The sequence below is a fragment of the Onychostoma macrolepis genome, chromosome 04, assembly GCF_012432095.1.
Source record: "Onychostoma macrolepis isolate SWU-2019 chromosome 04, ASM1243209v1, whole genome shotgun sequence".
NCBI classification, from domain to species: domain Eukaryota; kingdom Metazoa; phylum Chordata; class Actinopteri; order Cypriniformes; family Cyprinidae; genus Onychostoma; species Onychostoma macrolepis.
In genome coordinates, this window is record NC_081158.1 from 4807916 (window position 1) to 4822599 (window position 14684).

The 14684-nt window shown below is 38.2% G+C and overlaps 1 protein-coding gene across 1 annotated transcript in view; it reads left to right on the top strand.

The window, feature by feature from the left end:
- Positions 1-260: 260 nt before the first annotated feature.
- The window catches only part of LOC131538382 (uncharacterized), a 35321-nt gene continuing 20897 nt past the window's right edge, over positions 261-14684 (top strand). Inside the window, exons 1-2 of the mRNA XM_058772246.1 lie at positions 261-335; positions 5000-5220. Of these exons, the coding sequence (XP_058628229.1) occupies positions 5049-5220 (172 nt within the window). The 5' untranslated portion in view covers positions 261-335; positions 5000-5048. The remainder of the gene's footprint in view (positions 336-4999; positions 5221-14684) is intronic.

A 14684-nucleotide genomic window follows, 5' to 3' on the forward strand; every position in this document is an offset into this window, starting at 1 on the left:
TAATAAAATGCACTTTAACAAAACAAAGTTTAAACTTTGTAATATGAAGAGAAAGATACCTGACTTTGTTCATGATTGAGAATCTCACAAATGCTCTGTAGTTGTTGTCGTAATTGCGATCACTTCACACTTGATTACATTTAGATATGAGCCTGATATTGATAACTTTCTGAATCTGTGGTTTATCCTTTGATTCAATCCTTTATCTTATTGTTTTAATGTGTTTTCTGTATGTGAATTTCTGTTTTGTGTGACCAGGACTTTTATTTTGGTGGGGCGGTGTGACGTCATAAGTCTGCGCCAAGCTCCTGCATCTTTGTTTCTGCTGAAGAAAGGTTTGTTTTTAATCTTTTAAAGTGTTTACATCAATTCAACTTTTTTTTTAATGTAATGCTACAATCTATCTAATAACAGTAATGCACACAGTTTTTTATAGTAAAGCACATCCACACATGAGTACCAGAACAGATGCATCTCATTTAGCTCCCTGTATAGTGTAGCAGGGCATCATAAACACACTGTTTGATCTCTGAGAAATAAATCAGTGTTTATATTGTGACATATCTCTCTATATAGTGAAGCAGTTCATCATAAACACACTGTAAGTAAGAGATTCATCCCATAATTGTTTGTCAAGAAAGTAGTCTGTGTATTATATGATCAGCTGTTTGCATCTGATTTAGAAGAAAATTAGATTTTTGACTGGAATATTTTATTTTGACCTGGAACTTTGAGCTTTGTGCAAGTTGGTGCATAGTTTTGAAATTGTGTTTATAGAAAATGATGAATTGTTTAATGAATTGTATGTTATCAATCAAGAAAAACTGTAATAACCAGAAAAGTTTAAAGAAAAATATATGCTGGCTTGTCTTGTTAAAAAAGATAAATAGTTTTGTCGGATAGGTCAGAATAGAGAGATGTTCGGAGTATCACACACCTCTGTTAACAGAAACACAAACATTGTTTGCAAAACTGATCCAGTCTCACTGCTTTGATATATTTCTTTCTAATGTTAAGAAATTCAAAAGCTTTGTTGCTCATAAACATGCACTAAAACATTATTTAAACCAACCAAGTAGCAATTTAATAGTAATAAAACTGCTCATCTTCTTTAGTGATACAAGCTCAGACATTTAGCATCTGTTGATGTCTTTCATGTTTTTTTTTTTTTTTTTTTTTTGTTTAAGTGTCTTGACTTGGTGCCATGGATATTGAAATGTTATTTATTTTTAATTTTAAACAGTATAGATTATTTTATGGTAATGCAATAGCCTATTTGTGAACACAACTGTGTATATCAGGCCATAAATTCCCCAAAACTATGCATGGGCTCTTGCTTTGGTGTTGCCACCCCTCGTAGACCTCATGCCACCCTATCAATAATGTTCTAGATCCGCCCCTGTGTGTAATGGCAGCCTCTACAAATAAACTGACTGTTTTCATGAAAGTGTAATCCAGGGGTGGCAAACTCCGGTCCCAGAGAGCAGAGTCCTGCAGAGTTCAGCTCCTAGCCTGATAAAATCTCACCTGCCTGCAGCTTCCTATTAACCATTCAGACATTAGGCTTGTTTGAGATCCGCCTCACCTGAAATGTAGGCAAGAGCAGGCGGCTGCAGTGAAGGGAGGATTGAAATAAGCGCAGTCAAGACGGACAGTTCTGACCTCTTGAAGTAGAACAGATACTACGAGATCAAAGGCGGATGTCGCGTTAATCTCACTCTCATGTGTTGTGCTGGTGATAAACATGATATAATTTCAGTTCCTTTGCTTTTATATGAATATAAATATGATGAACAAGACACTTACAGTGCTTGCTATTTAATTCCACACAAAATGCGTTATTTATCATCCGTTTCTACTTTAATACATACATGTATTTTAGATTTTTATATAAGTATGACAACAATCACATATCTCACACAGAGATCACACTGTCAAATTGTTTGAAAATATTCATGCATAATTTAAATACATAATCACATGAAATCAGATTAAAAAAAATAAAACATTTTAGAAGAGAATGCAACGGTTGTTTGAACCAATGAGCATTAAGCTGTGTCGTCAGCCAGTCATTTCCCATCATGCTTTTGATCAGCGCAGTCGGTAGGGCTGTGCAATTAATTGCATGCGACTGTCATGCGCATCTCGTCAGTAAAGCCGGTTCGGTGATTAGTAGTAAATCTTCATCACCTGCTTTCAGATGGAGACGATTCATCTGCGATAATGAACGCGATATTGCCTAGCTTGTCAGTGAACTACGGCTCAGTGTAGTAAATGCCGCTCCATGTGAAAGCACATTATGGAGATTTACTACTAATCACCAAACTGGCTTTACTGATGAGATGCGCATGACAATCGCATGCGATTAATTGCACAGCCCTAGCAGTTGGTGGAGAGCAACTGTGCCCCGACTGCTCAATCTGACACAGCCGCCTCGCCGTCGCGAGAGTTTTTTGGCACACGTCAGCATGACATCAGAGCAAGTCGGATGTAACTCGAACACTTTTCTAACCGGCATGCATCTCGCGGTGATCGGTTCTGCGCAGATATTGCTCATCTCAAACAAGCCTCTTGATTAGCCTGTTCAGGTGTGTATGATTAGAGTTAAACCATAACTCTGCAGGACTGTGGCTCTCCAGGACCGATGTTTGCCACCCCTGGTGTAATCTATTAATCATCATTTACAAATTTTAAATGCCTATATATATGAAGTGTCTGTACAATCTGTGTTCTTTTATTAAAGGGTTAGTTCACCCAAAAATGAAAATTAGCCTGTGTTTTACTCACCCTCAATGCATCCTAGGTGTATAATGGTGCTTTTCCACTGCGTGGTACGACTTGGTTCAGAACGGCACGGCTCGGTTCGGCTCAGTTTGCATTTCCACTGCAGTTTAGTACCTCTTTAGAGTGGGCGGGATTATTCACATGTCGTTATAGTTGCGCCGCCTCTACTGCCGTGACTCCTGAAAAACTTTCCTCTCCTCGGCTATCAACGAGAGGAATGTCTGTACTTCCTCAACATACAATGAAACAGTCATTTTTTGGTTGTTTAAAAAAAGGTGTGCTCATTCAAAACGATTGCGTTCGATCCTTCGCTGGCTGTGCTGATTTAAATCAGACACGAGTCTGTCGTGTCTCGTGTCATAAGTTCAAGAGTTTACACGTCAAGTTTTGGTAATGGTACGGTTCGCTTGGAACCTTAAAGGAACACTCCACTTTTTTTGGAAATAGGCTCATTCTCCAACTCCCCCAGAGTTAATAAGTTGAGTTTTACCGTTTTGGAATCCATTCAGCCGATCTCCGGGTCTGGCGATAGCACTTTTAGCATAGCTTAGCATAGATCATTGAATCCGATTAGACCAGTAGCATCGCGTTCAAAAATGACCAAAGAGTTTCGATAGTTTTCCTATTTAAAACTTGACTCTTCTGTAGTTATATCGTGTACTAGCCGATTTGGCTAGGAACTATACTCTCATTCCGGCGTAATAATCAAGGAACTTTGCTGCCGTACCATGGCGCAGCAGGCGCAGTGATATTACGCGGCGCTATATTATAACTAGTTTACCTAGCTGGGGACTACTTTCAGGCGCTGCGTAACATCACTGCGCCTGCTGCGGCCATGGTACGGCAGCAAAGTTCCTTGATTATTACGCCGGACTGGGAGTATAGTTCCTAATCATATCAGCCCAGAAAATCGAAACTTTTCATTTTCCGTCGGTCTTAGTACACGATATAACTACAGAAGAGTCAAGTTTTAAATAGGACAAATATTGAAACTATTTGGTCATTTTTGAACGCGATGCTACTGGTCTAATCAGATTCAATGATCTATGCTAAGCTATGCTAAAAGTGCTATCGCCAGACCCGGCTGAATGGATTCCAAAACGGTAAAACTCAACTTATTAACTCTGGGGGAGTTGGAGAATGAGCCTATTTCCAAAAAAAGTGGAGTGTTCCTTTAACCGAGGTGGTACTGAAAAAAGTACCAGGTACTGTACCCAATAGAAAACCCCCCAAACGTGAACTGTACCGAACCTACCGTGCCGTACCATGCAGTGGAAAAGCGCCATGCTTTCTTCTTTCAGATGAATCCAATCAGAGTTATATTAAAAATTGTCCTGGCTCTTCCAAGCCTTACAATGGCGTGAGTGGGCGTTTGTTGTCAACAGTCCACAAGACGTCAAATAAAGTGCGCGCATCCATAATAAAACATGCCTCACACGGGAGGTGAATAAAGGCCTCCTGTAGCGAATCCATGCGTTTTTGTAACATATACAGAATATTTCAAACGTAATAAACATTTTTCTCTCACTTCTGCTGACTGTCGTACGTGGAAGCCGTTCCGGCAGATGACGTAGGACGTTGGCGTTGCGTGATTAGTGACAAAACGCCGGTCACAAATTAGAAGCACAAAATGAGGATTTGTGAAGAGAAATGTTGTAGGATTTCGATATAAGCCAAGAGGAGACTGGTTTTCCTTCGCTAAAGTAAGGAAAATTTGCTTCATTTGCTCCTGTAAACAAACTCCGAGACTAGCATATCTCAGAGGTACGTGCTGCACATACATCCTACGTCATCCGTCTGGAACGCCTTCCACATATGACAGATACTGGAAGTACGAGAAAAGTATTATTACGTTTGAAATATGGATATTTTTCTCACAAAAACACATGGATTCGCTACAAGAGGCCTTTATTCACCCCCCGGAGCCGTGTGAGGCACGTTTTATTCCGGTGCTTTATTTGTCTTGTTTTGGACTGTTAAAGAGAAACACCCACCCACTGCAATGATAACGCTTGGAAGAGCCAGGACAATTATGAATAGGATTTGTCTGAAAGACAATGTCTAATCAGGTCATTTAAGTCTATTAACTCTCACTCTGACTGACTCCCTTATTGGTGCGCTGACTACTGAACTAGGGAGCTGATTGAGACGCACCCTGAGATTTAGTTTGAATTTATTTTTCAGTCTGTTAATTATTCTCATCTTAAACACACAGGAAAAACTTCTGCTGAAGCGACTGAGATCCACGTGACACTGTTATAAAGATGGCGCTTATTAAAGAGGAGAGTGAAGACATTCAGATTGTAGAAACATTCAGAGTCAAACATGAAGATACTGAGCAACAAGCAGAGATGGCGTTTATTATAGAGGAGAGTGACGACTTGAGGATTGAAGAAGCATTCAGAGTCAAACATGAAGATACTGAGCAAAAAACAGGTTGGTTTTCATTCTCAAAGTCTTTCTTCGGTCATTCTGCATCATGCATGTCTTTATCTCTGTTATTTGCCTCATGACAAAATGAAAGACATGTCCATTATAGGTAGTTGTATGTGCTCCAGTGTATCATAAACAATGGCGTCAATATTGCCTTACAAATTTGAGGCCGAATCAGACCTAGAGAATATTATTGAAGAGGATCGAGCAGAACCTATGCAAGCACAACTTTAACAGGACGTTTCAGAATGGGATGTTTTTTTGTTTGTTTGTTGCTGTCTCATACTTTTTAGATACGCTGTTATTTGTAAATGCTGCTGCTGTTTATGCTAACTTTTGATATACGGTTTTATCCTTATGAAAGCTTTAGTTGCCAGAATTATGAGCCCATTGCGAAGACAAACCATGGCTTTACTACAGTGGCCAAATCAAACACAGAACTATATTTAGCATGCTTGTAGCTAAATGAGCATGTGGGTAAACGCTACATAAAAGATCTAATCAAATAATATTTCACACTGATCACATAAATGCCAACAAACACCGATATTTGAAGTTCGCTGGTGAGATTAAACAGTCCTCCGTAAAATGTGCAGCACAGCGAGTTATATTGGGATTATAATTTTCAGGAACCAAGTTAAACATAAATTTTAATAGGGATGTAATGATTAACTGCGAGCCGGTTGAAAATCGATTCAAATATTTGACGATTCAAATCGGTTGAGATGCCAAACAAATCGCGATTCAATTAGGGGTAGGAGTTTATATGAATTTATGTCTGAGGGGAACTTACTGTCTTTGAAAAGTTTAGATGGTATTTATTCTTTTCATCTTGCCTCTGTATAATGCATATTAAAGTTCATAAGTGCAGCGCTGCTTTGTTTACAGCGGAAACTAAGGAAACGCTTTAAGCGCCACCTGCTGGCAGAGAGTGAATCTGCGTCTCATTCAGCTCGTCTGCTGTTTCGGTTTCATGCAGATATTTTTTATGTATAGCTTCACAAAACTGAAGTCAGACCATTCTGTTTTTGCTTCAAATTTTGAAATTATACTGTCTAATTTAGATTAAAAACTGCTCATGTTGCGTGTATGCAGCATCTTTGTTTGGATCATGATTAAAATGCAGTGGTTGCCTCTAATGTAAAATGGAAAGAGCACAGACAAAGCCTTATTTTGTTTATATAAAGAGTTTAGTTTATTCATTTATAAATCACATTTAAAAAACAACAGTTGCAACCAAAATGCTGTACAACAAATATAGAACAAAGTAAAAACATACCCAATCAAGACAAACAAGGGGAAAAATACAATTTTACACCCTCAAACAGAATTAAAATATACAGAATAAAAATGGGGTTTCAAAGAGGATTTAAACAAAGAAATGGAAGGGGACGATCTCATGTGGAGGGGAAGACTGTTCCAGAGCCTAGGAGCTGCCACAGCAAAAGCCTGGAAGAGATTTATTTTATTTGTGTTACTTATTTATTTGATTTGGGGTTTGTTTTAAAATTTAAATTTAGTTTAGTTATTTACGTTTACATTTATATTTACATTTTGATTTTTAGCAAACGCTTTTATCCAAAGTGACTGCCAAATGAGAACAATAGGAGCAGTCAAAACCAACAGAAGAGCAATAATATGCAAGTGCTATATTAGTATATTATTATAGTGTTATATTTCAGTTTCACAAAGAAACAAGCAGCATTTTGTCCAAGCAATAATAAAAGGACACATTTAATTTATAATTTGTCTTAAATCTCATTTTGTTAAATCGTGAATCCAATTGAATCGTGAGTTGAGTGAATCGTTACATCCCTACATTTTAACCATTGTTCCCTACGTCAAGCGTCCCTAGAAAAGCCGAACAATGAGGCCCTACAGTTGTGGTGAAAATAACAGAGTTCTGACAGCATGGCAACAACACTCTACTACAACAACTCTTACTATTCTAGAAAGCAGCCCAACATGGTCCCACCCCCTGTGTTGCATGCTCCCGGGGGCGGGGTTTAAGTAAATTTTAGGGTTAGTGATGTCACAAATATAGGAAGTACCTTGTTGTAGTCCCTACCAGCCGCATGTTGTAGGCCTTAAAAAGCAAATTCTGTAAAAGACAATATCTCCCTTTGCGTTGAACTTTATGCCGTGTAACTTTGTGCTCAAACAGCAACATTACACACTAAAGTTAAAAAAAAAAGTGAAATAATAATCAAGGACCCCTTTAGAAAGGAAAGTGAAGACATGAAGATTGAAGAAGCATTCAGCCAAAAATGAAGATACTGAGGAACAAACAGGTTGGTTTCATACTCAAAGTCTTTCTTCAGGCATTCTGCTTAATGAATCTCTTTATTTACTACACACAACGCGTGACAAAATGAATGACGCCACAAATTAAATTATGAAAAATGATAAATACATTGTCAAAACAAAATAATTACTGTGTAGTGTAATTCAATTCACATTTATTTGTATAGCGGTTTTCACGATACAAATCGTTGCAAAGCAGCTTCACGGAAAATTTTAGTTCCTACATTATATTTAGGAGTAGCTTATCAGTGGTGATTATGTCAAGGTGATGTTTTTATGGCAGAAATGTACAGTAAAAATCACATAATTAGTTAATGACGTGTTCAAACAGATGGTGAACACTATTATCAGCAATGATTATATGTTGCTAACAAACTAATAGCAACATTTGGTAGTTTTGTATGTTGGTCCGGGGTTGGCATCATCTCTTCTCAGGTGTTCGGTCATCTCAGGTCTTTGTAAGGGCTGGATCCAGGCTGAAGCTTGTGTAATTCCTAGTTACTTCTGGATGCCCATCCCATGGCAGAAACAGAGAAACAAACAGAGAAAAATTAGCGTAGCTGCTGTTACAACCAAGCAAAAAATGATAGTGTGCAATTGATCAGATATAACTGAATTACAAGGTTATAAAGAGATACATTATGTGAATGCTTGGCTAATGAGATGTCTTTAATTTAGATTTAAACAGATGAGAGTGTGTCTGAACCCCGAACGTTATCAGGAAGTAGGGCTGGGTGATATGGCCAAAAAATTATCACAATAATGTTTTTCATATCAGTCGATATCGATAATTATCACAATGAATGCCAAATCTTTATTTCTTTTACATTTAAAGCCAGATTTTTGCTCCAAAGTAAAAGTTGTAGAAATCAGACCATTAATTTTCCTTAACAAAACAAATATCTTAATAGAAACATTTATTTCTTAGTTTCTGCATGTGATATTGTTTAAAATCAAGAAACAGAATTGTGTTGCCTGATAATATTAATAATAATATTACTTTTTTGTCTCTTAGAAATGGACATTTGATAGTAGTAGTAGCTTGAGTTAGGATGAAGATGTAAATTTTTATTCATTATCAAAATCAGTAGGCTAACATCTGTAAAAATTGTAGCAACCTCATTTTTATATGGTGAAATGTAATTATTTAAAAGTTTTTTAAAATTATTTTTATTATTATTATTAGGCTAATCAGTGGTCTTCTATAGCTGCATACATTTAAATCATGATAACCACATTTAAACCCACACATATAGCACACCTCAATACCATATTAAAAATATAACGATATGGTTTTTAGGTATTTATATGAAAAAAAGTAGTCTAAAATTATAGTATAGACTAAATGCACACTTGCTATAGCTTAATCACAAAATACTGTAATTGTATTTCATTACTCCTTTAATACTTTTAATTAATTTCTACAATAATAATATAATTCGATACAAATACCCACATTTCTGACACAATACTACGATGCAGTTAGTGTTACTACAGTATATCCATGGTAAATGATGGCGATTTGTAGATTGAAATGCCTTCTGACTAAACCTTTTGGGGCCTTATAAGTAGTAATATTTTGTAACTGATGCGGAACTTAATAGGTAGCATTGCAGAGACTGTAAAATTTGGGTAATATGATCATATTTTCTTGACCTGGTAAGGACTCTAGCTGCTGCATTTTGGACTATCTGTAGCTTGTTTATTGAAGATGCAGGACAACCAGCTAGCAGTGCATTACAATAGTCCAGTCTAGAGGTCATGAATGCATGAACTAGCTTTTCAGCATCAGAAACAGGTAGCATGTTTCAAGCTTGGCAATGTTTCTAAGATGGAAGAATGCTCTTTTTGTAACATGTGAAATATGATTTTTAAAAGACAAGTTGCTGTCTAATATAACACCCAGATTTTTGACTGTAGAGGAAATAACAGTACATCCATCAAGATGAAAAGTGTAATGATTTTGTGTACTGTTTTCGGTCCAATAAGTAATATCTCTCTCATCTGAATTAAATAGGAGAAAATTATTGGTCATCCAATCTTTTACATTTTTAACACACTCTGTTAGCTTAGATAATTTAGGGTGCTTTCACACTTCGATCGATTGCCTGGTCTGAACCTGAGTTCGATTGCTCCCCCCCCCAGCAGCTGTTTACCCCGTTGCCCCGTTGCTTGTGTGTTCTACAAACAGTACCCCATAATGACAATGTGAAATAATGGCACGTGCAAGCCATTATTTAGTCGTTTGAAATGCACTTTGCAAAGGGAGCGATCTAATTTCCTCATAATCTTCAGCTGTGATGTTCGTCAGTAGATGTCGCTGTTTTAATGTCATATGTCTTTTTATTGTTGTTAGCACAATTGTTGCAAATGAATATACATTTTATATTTTAAAAAGTTTTTTAAATGAAGAGTAAATAATATTGAGAAGCGGTTCTTCTGCTTCAGTAAGTTAATGGGTACAGGATCTAATAAGCATGTTGTTGGTTTAGAGCAGGGTTCCTCAAATCTTTCCCTGGAGGGCCGATCTGCTGCAGAGTTTAGCTCCAACCCTGATCAAACTCACCTTCCTGTGATTTTCTAATGATCTTGACGACTCTGATTAGCATGCTCAGGTGTGTTTGATTAGGGTTACAGCTAAACTCTGCAGGAAAGTGGATCTTGTGGGCCAGATTTGAGGATCCCTGGTTTAGATCATGGGTGGTGAACATCAGTCCTGGAGAGTCACAGCCCTGCAGAGTTTTGGTTTAACCCTAATCAAACACACCTGAACAAGCTAATCAAGGTCTGAAGGGTTACTAGGAAGCTGCAGGCAGGTGAGTTTTTATTAGGCTTGGAGCTGAACTCTGCAGGATTGCGGCTCTCCAGGACCAGAGTTCGCCACCCCTGGTTTAGATGCAGTGACACGTTTATTTAGTTCTTCCTGTCCTACAGAAAGCACTGCAGTTTTTCTTTGGGTGCGGTGAATAAAGCTGAATTACAAGACGCTGTAGATTCTACATTTGTTATTGTATTTCTGATGTTATCTATTTTATCAGTGAAGAAATTCATGAAGTCATTACTACTAAACTGTGAGGGAATCTTTAGTTCGGGTGACGTTTGATTAATTGTTAATCTAGCCACTGTGCTAAATAGAAACCTTGGATTGTTTTGGTTATTTTCTGAGTTTGTGGATATGCTCGGTCCTGGGAGCTTTAAGAGCCTGTCTATAGCTGGACATACTGTTTTTCCATGCAATTCAAAACATTTCCATGTTAGTTTTTCTCCATTTGCACTCAAGATTACGAGTTTCTTTCTTGAGAGAATGGGTATTATTGTTGTACCATGGCACAGTACGTTTTTCTCTAAATGTTTTTCATTTGAGTGGGGCAACAACTTCTAATGTATTAGAGAGGATCGTGCCCATATTGCTATTCATTTAGTCTAGTTGATGTGCATTTATGGGTACACAGAGCAGTTGAGACCAATCAGGCAGGTTATTTGTGAATCTATCTTTAGTGGTTGGAACAATAGTTCTACCCGGGCGATAACGTGGAGCCATATAATTAATGTGTTCACATAGTTCACTGACAAGCTAGGCAAGCTAGCGATAATGAACGTGATATTGCCTAGCTTGTCAGTGAACTACGGCTCTGTGTAGTAAATGCTGGTCCATGTGAAAGCAGGTGATGGAAATTTACTACTAATCACCAAACCGGCTTTACTGACGAGAAGCGCATGACAATTGCATGTGATTAATTGCACAGCCCTACTGCAAACTACCCTGGTGGTCTATACACGGTAGCCAAGAGCAAGAGATAGGGGAGATTTTTTTTCTGCATATCTGACAGGATACAGGTTTAACTCATTCGAAATACTTCTACTTAATGTTACACTGTTTCCTAAGTAACATTAAGAATATTCCTGTATAATGTTGCAACACCACCGCCACGACCAGTCTGACGGGGCTCATGCTTATAACAGTAGCTTGGTGGAGTAGACTCATTTAGACCAATGTAGTCATTTGGTTTGAGCCAGGTTTCAGTCAAGCAGAGTATATCAAAACTATTATCTGTGATCATTTCATTTACAATAACTGCTTTGGGTGTGAGTGATGTAATATTTGGAAGACCAAGCTTTAAAATTAGGTCCCCCCCCATTTATTTTACATTTTTCTGGTTTAATCAGTTTTGTTCTAGATTCTGCATTGTTTGTATTTTGACCTCACTATTTGGGGAACAGACACTGTCTTTATAGATTGGATAGCACAAATACTTCTTTCATTTAAGTGGGTAGAACAAAAGCTGTCAAAACAGTTATTTGAGAATTGGCTTACTAGTCATATGGAGCGTAGCATCCTGGAGATGTTGTCGGACAGGAGTTTCGCTCCAACTCTGCTGGGATGAAGGCCATCAGCACGAAAAAGCCTGGATGATCCCAGAAAAGATTCCAGTTATTAACAAAGAACAGTTTCTGTTCTTTACACCATGACAATAACCATTCGTTTAAAGCAAAAAGTCTACTGAACCTTTTGTGTCCTTGTCAAGATGTGGGAAGCGGTCCTGACGTGATAATCCTCGTTGCGGGTGATGTGCTGCGTACCGTCTCGATCATGCTCCTGAAGTCCCTCTTCAGTGTCTCTGTCTGCCACAGCTTGATGTCATTAACCCTCGCATGGAGCACGACAGCTCTGGTGCTCTTGTCACCCTTTAGGGTTGCGGGTATCTGTACAGAAACATCGAGAACACGAGCACCAGGAAAACAGTGAGTGTGCACTTTATCTTCAGCTAATGAAGCACGGATGTACCAGACGATGGAGTCTCCGGCGATCACAGCATCGTGTTCCGTCTCACGGAGGAGAGTGAAGCGGTTCTGGGTGGAGATCTCAAAGACCAGAGGTCAGCGGTGGGGGAGAGGTCCTCGCCTGGGTCCTGGCTTGTGTCTTCTGCTGCTGGTGCACCCAGGGTCTGTGGTGTCACAGCACCGGAGTGAAGGAGATCTGGGAAGATCGTGTCCTGGGTGCACAGGGCCTGTGCAGAGAAACACACTGAGTAGAGGTGGTGGGAGTGTGAAACATCACGCTGTAAACTTACCGCAGACTTGTGAGCGTCAGTCCGGGATGTTTCCAGCGCAGCTCTCCGCTCTCACAGCTGGGCCTGCTTCTCCAACAGGTCTTGGATTTGCTTCTGCACCTAGTGCAGCTCGAACGTGTCCTCCCCTGCACTCAAAGGTAGACACATCTGCCATTAAAGCAAATGACACTGAGTAAAACAATGGTAATGTGTGTGAATGGAGTGTGAGCAAGATTAGCTGCAACCGTGTTGGCGATGCTAAGGGATATAAGCTAGGAATCAAAATAACACTAGTGATAACAAGGTGCTTTGATTTTGTTTTTGTTTTTAGAAAGCGACGGAGCACCAAACTCAAAACACTCAGCAGCAATTAGAAGCATTCATTTCTATCACTTGGTTTTGCAAAAGTATCTAACAATCATGTTTATTTAGCAAAATGCAAACCATGAAATGTGATCAACTTTACATTTTTGTCAATAATTAAATTTTGTCACCCTAAAATTACCCAAAATTTAAATGATTAAAACAAATTTACTTCCCAAACTAATAACTAAATAAACAAGACTTAAAAACACTTTCTCCTTTTGAGAAAGAAAAGTAACAAATGCTGTTTCTTGTTTTTGTCACCTTTTTCTTTGATGCACATTGAAGTTTAACAATATTCAGATTAAAACATTTTCATAAACTGTTCTGCAAAACTAAACATAGTTGAGAGGACAGTATTTGTCTAATATGTTATAGGTGAATGGCAGCTTTGAGATCAGTCTGTAATTAATCAGTTCTCCTGGGTCAGACTATGGGTTATAGTCCTGCCCGGGACTGTTTTCTTAATCCCGCTCGTACTGAATTTCTCACTATTGCAGCAAATACCAGGAATGACTCATGTGTGATTGCACTTTTGCCTGCTCTGGTAACATTGCTACAGCTTGTAGAGATAGTGAAGAATTTACACACATGTTAGGGCTAAAGCAGGAGAGCCCAATCCTGATCCTGGAGATCTCCCTTCCTGCAGAGCTCAGTGTCAGTCCTGCTCAACACAACTGCCTGTAATAGTGCTGTCACAGTACCAAAATTTCAGTATTCGGTACCGATACCAGTGAAAATCCACGGTTCTCGGTACCAATTTCGGTACCACATGCTAATTAAAAAACACACTATTTTTAATAATAAAGTCAAACAAAAATAAAATGTACAAAAATCAATGCCATTCTTTATACTTATTTAAATTGTGTTTCAAGTTTTTCCGCAAGTAATAAAAGTATGAAAAACAGTAAACAAGTTTCACCCAAATTTAATTTGTCTTTTAATTAATGAAATTTAAACACATTTTATTTTTTTGGTAAATAAAGGGGATTTACTAAAATATGGAAGAAATATTGTGCGATTATTTCTTTAAAAATAAATATTTATAATTTTTTTTCAACAGTAATAGTATCACATACATTCTACAAAATAATAGTAATATATTTCTGGCACAATGTCTTTAAGATAAACTTTTATTTTGAAGGGTTGCCGTGAATACCTTTAAATTTCTGTGTGTAGCTATATGATATGACGCTGGTTTTACTCAAATGAAATGGTAAAATGCTCGTGAAGTGACTCTCAGAGCAGTTCTGGAGACGTTGTTTATGTATTTATGTCCTCATTGAGACGGCAGATGCTGAAATCACCGCGAGCGTCAGGCGCGCTTCAGTGTATGTAGTAAAAAAAATGCGTGTCTCTGCCATTCATTCATTCATTCACACAGAGACTCGCAGAACACGCGGGATTCATATCTGAATCGACTTTTGCGGATTAATATTAATACTTAATATTTAACTTAAGAACCGGGTTGACCTAGTGCTCGGTACCACCGGTACTTAAAAAAAACCTGGTACCGTGACGTTTTAATTTTTTTTTGTACCGACTTGGTACCGAAGTACCGGGTCTTTTGACAACACTAGCCTGTAATTATCAAGTGTTCTTGAACCAGTGCTGCCTTAATGCTGTTGGATTTGAGTGCTCCCTTTGATAGCCGAGATCATGTCAACTTAATAAAACATCTCAGAGATCGGTTCTCTACCAACAGTTCGGTTCAGTCAGTGCTGGCTTTATGCATGCTCGTATCTCCAG